Source organism: Trichechus manatus, unplaced genomic scaffold, assembly GCF_000243295.1.
Source record: "Trichechus manatus latirostris isolate Lorelei unplaced genomic scaffold, TriManLat1.0 scaffold00090, whole genome shotgun sequence".
Lineage (NCBI taxonomy): Eukaryota > Metazoa > Chordata > Mammalia > Sirenia > Trichechidae > Trichechus > Trichechus manatus.
In genome coordinates, this window is record NW_004444026.1 from 11,216,555 (window position 1) to 11,223,457 (window position 6,903).

Consider the following 6,903-nt stretch of genomic DNA (forward strand, 5'->3'; position numbering starts at 1 on the left):
GGCTTTTTCCCCCTCCTGGTTGCCATTTATGATACAAATACCTCTGGGGATGTTAACAACCTTGTACTTGTATTGTGATGCAGTCTAATTTCAGGATAGTTCAAGCTCCCTGACGGTATACCTGGGTGAGAATAAAACACAAGATAATTATAAAAGAGAATTTTACATAATAGTTGGATTCGACTAGAAATTGCTCCACTGAACCACATGTATATGCAAGGGAAGAATAATATTCTCAATCATTTTCTGCCAATATAATAACAACAAAACACACACACATATAAATATATGTGTATATGTATATATATATATATATATATATATATACACTTGTAAGTACTTAAATGTACATATATTACTTGGTTAATCTACACTGTGTGACTGGCACATTTATCAAGACATCAAAGTAGTTACCTCATTGAAGCTTATCAGACTACAGTAAAATATTGGAAATGTACTATTTTTGTGTGGGGAGTATGGAAGGAAAGGAGAGGGAAACAATATTTTATGGTGAAGAGATCTTAGAGCCACAAGGCAGCCAGAACTTCCGCCTGCTGTGCCATTGCAGCAGGACCACAGCTTCAAAGTTGTGCAACACCTTTAATAAACACTTCCTTAAAGCAGAGACAAGCATGAACCCAGGAGTTTCACGCTGCCTCACTTGAGAAGAGGCAGGGACAGACCCAGCAGCACAGGTTTGTTTGAGCGAGTAGGACAGACACTGTACTCCTGGGACCACTCAGCATGCTGCAAGGGCTTCTTTTTACCACCGCTTTCCTCCTTTCTCCAGTTCCAGGTGGGTGCTCAACTCCTTTTCACATTCCCTTAGGCACAAGTTTGGTAAGAGCTGCCTGCTTTTCATCTTCTGCCAGTAGTTTTATTTTGTAGATGATTTTAATGTGCAGGGCTGCACTGGTTGGGCTTTTCAAACCAATTTTACTAGCCAGGTGGGGCTGATTTAAATCTGTTGCTTTGGGGGTTGTAACTGATATAAGGGCTCAAGGTAAAGGAGAAACAAAGGAAGGTCTTTAACCGATATTTACATGTGTATTCAGAGAATGTATAGAAATAAAAGGGAAGCTTTCATATAGCATAAATTCAAACAGCTAAGGTCATCTTTGAGTTAAAAAGTGGAATTAGTCAAAATCCACCTTGTCGTTTATAGAGCAGTAACGATGCAGCTGATTTGACTGGTTCTAGCTATGTAAAAGGGTCTTAGGAAATATTTGCCATCATTATTCGGTCCAGGTTGGCTGGTTCTCTTGCCTTTTGAGTGAACATTTTCACATTTAATGCTTTCATTACTAGTGATAAGTAACGTGACTAATTGCAAGTACACAGTTGACCAATTGTTTTGATACTGCTTAACCAAAAATAATTTTGCTATTAAGTTGCTAATGTACTTCCACTTTGCTGGTTATACCAACTATTTAAAATTTCAAGAGCACGGGAATACTACTGCCTAATGATAAACCATGCCTAGCATGTCTCTTCATTTCTGGGAAACTCTCAAATGAGCTTCAGATTAAATTAGATTGGGTAATGTATTTCCTTTGCTTATTTCTGTTTCTACAGTTTATTTACGTCAGCGCATTTGCTGCACTGATTGGAAATCCTTCCCCGGCCAACCTTCTCTTGGGTTTTAGAATTCTTACAGGGGAATGTAAACAGTTTATCAACAAGAAATATATGGATAAGGGTGGGAAAGATTCTCCTCCCCCATACACCCACTATTTCCTCACAAAAACATGATTTTTCCCTGCCCCTGGTTTCTGATTTGTTTTCCAAACTTGTAAACGTTTTATTTAATATTTTTTTGAATCAAATTTAATAGAAACATTTTTCTGTATCCTCCAGAAATGCTATCAGCAAATACTCTGAGGGACCCCTCTTGTAGCTGAAACATAAGAATTGTTGGGCATTACCTTTGTCCAAAAGCTGAAATATTAAACTGGATCCATTAACAGAATCACACGGCTAACACTGGTGTCCACCCATGTTACACCTTTTTCAGTAAAATTAAACACACACACCAACAATTCTGCTCCTTATGACTGCACAGTCATAATATGGTACTTAAAACAAAAAAAAAAAAAAGTTGCCGTCCAGTCAATTCTGACTCATAGTGACCCTGTAGGACAGAGTAGAACTGCCCCATAGGGTTTCCAAGGAGTGCCTGGTGGATTTGAACTGCAAACCTTTTGATTAGCAGCTGAACTCTTAACCACTGTGCCACCAGGGCTCCAATATGGTACTAAGAACCACTGAAAGAATGACATCCCCCTAAGTACTCAGTGTGGGGATGGAGGTCCTGAAGTTGCTCTTGTGAGCGGGTGGGACAGATAGAAAGCTGCCCTCTCCCTTACCATGCATCTTATATTTTCAAGGGTGGATCCCTGGGCACTGAAACACCCCTGTTACTATTTCCATTTGGATTATTTCCCTGCCAGAAAGTAAAACATAAAGCAATCTTCCTTTTCTCCCTTTTTGGTTTTTCTGCTGCCATCATTAAAACAATAAATATGTACCCCTCTGGTCATGACTTTTACCCAGCTCCCATATACTTGAAACGAAAAACTGTGCTAAAATAAGGCCAGCTGTTTGTAATGAGCTTCACAATCCCCTGAGAAAAGTGACCCATGGGATTTCATTATAGGAGAAGGAAAAAAAAAAAAAAAAACCCAACAAATTTTTGTAAAGCATGTAAGAGGTGTTGGGGGGTGAGGAAGTAAGCGCACTGACAAAAAGAGAAAGGTCTTTATTATATTCCAGAAGAATATTCAGAGAGTACAGTGCTTTCACACATTATTTCCTTTCAAATTAACAGCTTTCTTGCCTTCATAAAGTGACTAGAAGACTCAAAAGAATAAATACAATTTAACATTAACAGCCATAAGAATAGGCTTGATTAGGATGCATTTTCTTCTTCAATGTTTTTTTAATTCGTGAAGTCTAAAATTACAAGATAATTTGAGGGAGGTTGTAGAGAAGCCAAGCACTTAAGTCAATGTCATTGAATAAACTCTGATTCAGGACTTAAGGTCATGTCTTCAAGTTAGGAAAGAAATTGTTTTAAACAATTTTGAACAGATATAAACAAAAAATGAAAATGTCCATAGTATGTATAAATATTCTAAACTCCAAAATGGACCCAAACCATTTTAAAAAAACAAATTAACAGTCCAGACTAATGTCTTGTTAATGAGCTTTAGCGTCTCTAAAACTAATGAACAGTAAAAATAATGATCTAACCCAAACCAAAATAATAGTGTTCTTTTTCTTGAACCTGTTTTGCTGGTCAAAACTAATACAACATGTGAGTTCTGTGGGAGATCTTATGAGGGAGAGAAAGCAAGTATTAAAATGAATTAGAGGAAACATATTGTGTTACACCTTGGATTCATGTAATCCCTGGATGGCAGTTAGCTGTGTTTGTTCCACAGGCTTTGAAATAATTAACCTAATGTTATTCAGCTGGGAGGAGGCTAAACTGCCATCAGACTTAAGGATGAATGAGCCAAACAATATTTAGCTCTGTGATTTGTCATATCTCAGATGTCGTTGTTTCAGGGGCCTTCTTGATTTCAGAAAAAAATAAGGGCCTGGGAAATTCTATCTGTTTTCTTTAGAAAATGCCATGTGTTGCAAGAGTTTGGGAAGAGCTAGAAATCTGTTCACTTCCAGCTGAAGAGAGTGAGAGTTTGACAAAAGCTTTCAAAATAAATATTTTGTTCTGTTGTTGTTACCATTAGGAGGTTCTCGGCTATCAAACAATTCATTAATTGGAAATAAATTTTTCAACTAGTTTATATATTTTGATTCCGTATTCAAGAGCCAGTTGATGATCTCTGATTTCATGAAACACTGGGATTCAAATACAAGCTAGAAACGTGGAGATCAGTGTGTGTTATCAGAGACAACTTGTGTTGGATGGATAGGTCTGTTCCCTGCCCATCCCTTCTGAATGTGGAGTGTGTATGTTATCACTTTCAGCTTTTAGAAAAAGAATCAGTGAGGCAGTTATTGTTTTATGACTTGAAGGCAACTTCGGCTAATATTTTCTGTCAGCATCATGTGCGTTATGGATGAAAGCCACTAATAAAAGAGGGGTTTTAAAAAAGCATTTTTAAAAAAGTTACACTGGCTGCAACACTGTTAGATATATGAGTTCAAGAACTCCATACTTAACAGGACTAATTGCACTGACTGATCGCAATACACCAGGCAGCATGTTGGTGCCCTGTGGTATGTTTGTTTTGTGTCATAGGGCTATGGGAGGCAGCAGGGAACTGTGTCAATGCATCAGTTACTTTTTGGCCACAGTAATTTTCTTACCTCTTCCTTATTGTTTTGAAATAATGATGATGACTATGATAGTTTTAACTCAATGAAAAAAATGATCAATTTATTGTATCATTAGGCTTTTGAAGTTCTGTTGTTTTTTTATAACTAAAGTTATTCATTTTCTTTATCAAAATTAATTAAATAGAAGTAAAAGATGCCCAGTGATTACCTCAATGGCAGCAAGAAGTGAGCAGCTGAGGGATTTGTGGGTTCAGTTCTTGAGATGTGACTCTACAGTTGTTGTTAGTTGCTGTCCAGTTGGCTCTGACTCATGGTGACAGTTATGTACAGCAGAATGAAATGGTGCTCCAGCCCATACAATAATGAGGCTTACTTAATACAGCTGACTAGACCTTAACTATTCAAATGTTGTCACCCCTTCAAATAGCTTACAGGGGCTTTTGTATTTATTTTCATAATTGCAGACTACTTGAATTGGCTTTACCAAAACCAGTTGCTACCGAGTTGATTCCAACTCATGGCCACCCCATGTGTGTCATGATAAAACTGCTCAACAGGGTTTTCAATGGCTGATTTTTTAGAAGTAGATTGACAGGTCTTTCCTCTAAGGTCCTTCCGGGGGTGGGCTTGAACCTCTAACCTTTAGGTTAGCAGTCAAGTGTGTTAATCAGTTGTACCACCCAGGCACTCCTGAACTGGCTCCAAAGACTATTTCATCTTCCCCCTCTTTTTTAACAATTAGCCCAAATCAAACCTAAAATTACAGCACTCCAGTATTGGTACTATGGCTTTAAGTGTTTTCGAAATGTTTCTGTAGAGTAAATCTCAAGTCACCAAAGGAAAAGCTGTTTCATGACTTTACCACCTCATTTTTGACCCAGAGTTATTAGCCAATTTAATCACTTTTTTCTATTTTTCAGTTATATGTAAATGGATTTTGACTGGTGAAATGAATTAAAGCCATTCTAAAATAATAAGAAGTTGACATGACTAGGAAATTTTGCAAGTTTCTGCTTTATTTCCTGAAGAAAATTAAAAAAAGAAAAAATTTGTTCTCTGAGACATCATTGGGATAAGTGTTCTGTCTTCCAAGATTACTGACTAATAATACTCATTTGAGTGTCTCAGTTATGTTTGTTAACCACAGTAACATAAATTTATATTACCATATAATTTAGGTTTGAGGGTTTTCATGAGCTAGCACTGCCTTTAGAAACCCTCCTACTCATTGCTCAGAGAAGAGAACTAAAGCCTTTCCAAAGTCACCACATTAGTAACTTGTTGGGCTGGGGCAGCACTTGGCTGTCTGGTTTCTACTCCAGTCTACCACCTTCAGCAGCCAAAAGCAGATCAGTTGACTTTCCCCTGGCACTACACTCTGCAGAGCAGGACTAGGTCACGAGGGCAAATAAGTAAAAAAATAAAATAAAACAGTGTTGGCTTCCCCCCCACCTTTTTTTTTTTTAATTGTACTTTAGATGAGGGTTTACAGAACAAATAGTTTCTCATTAAACAGTTAGTACACATATTGTTTTATGACATTTGTTAACAACCCCATGACATGTCAACACGCTTCCCTTCTCGACCTTGGAGGACCTTCTTTTTTTTTCTGTGAAAATATACATAGCCAAAGTTACAGCGTTTTGAAAGTTTCTACATGTACAATTCAATGACAGCGATTACATTCTTCCAGTTGTGCTGCTATTCTCACTATCTTTTTCCAAATATTCCATCACCATTATCTTCAACTCACTACCCCTAAGCTTCCCATCAAAACTTTTGAGTTACAGTTGTCAATTTGATCTCACATAGATAATTATTTTTCGTATCTTAGATGAAGGTTTACAGAGCAAATAGTTTCTCATTAAACAGTTAGTATACATATTGCCCTATGACAATGAACCCCATGACATGTCAACACTGTCCCTTCTCACCCTTTGGTTCCCTGTCACCAGCTTTCCTGTCCCTTCCTGCCTTCTAGTCCTTGTCCCTGGACTGCTGTCCCTGATTAGTCCCATTTTGTTTTATGGGGCTGTCCGATCCATGGCTGAAAAGTGAACCTCGGGAGTGACTTCACCACTGAGCTAAAAAGGTGTCTGGGGGCCATACTATTGAGGTTTCTCCAGTCTGTCAGACCAGTAAATCCGGTCTTTTTTTTCTGAGTTAGAATTTTGTTCTACATCCTTCTCCAGCTCTGTCCAGGACCTCTGTTGTGATCCCAGTCAGAGCAGTCAGTGGTGGTAGCCCGGCACCATCTAGCTGTACTGGACTTAGTCTGATGGAGGCCGTGGTAGCTGTAGTCCATTAGTCCTTTGAACTAATCTTTTCCTTGTATCCTGTTCTCTTCATTCTCCCTTGCTCCCGAAGGGGTGAGACCAGTGGAGTATCCTAGATGGCTGCTCACAGGCTTTTAAGACACCGGACGCTACTCACCAAAGTAGAATGTAGAACATTGTCTTTATAAACTGTGTTATTTCAATTGAGCTAGATGTTCCCCGAGACCATGATCCCCCAGCCCTCCGCCCAGCAATTCAGTCCCTTAGGGAGTCTGGATATGTCTATGGAGCTTCCATGACCTTTCCTTGTACAAGTTGTGCT

General features: G+C 38.4%; 1 protein-coding gene across 1 annotated transcript in view; it reads left to right on the top strand.

Moving 5' to 3' along the window:
• Positions 1-658: 658 nt before the first annotated feature.
• Positions 659-6,903, top strand: part of ADAM28 (ADAM metallopeptidase domain 28) — a 114,931-nt gene continuing 108,686 nt past the window's right edge. The window contains exon 1 of the mRNA XM_023736694.1: positions 659-796. Within this exon, the coding sequence (XP_023592462.1) occupies positions 745-796 (52 nt within the window). The 5' untranslated portion in view covers positions 659-744. The remainder of the gene's footprint in view (positions 797-6,903) is intronic.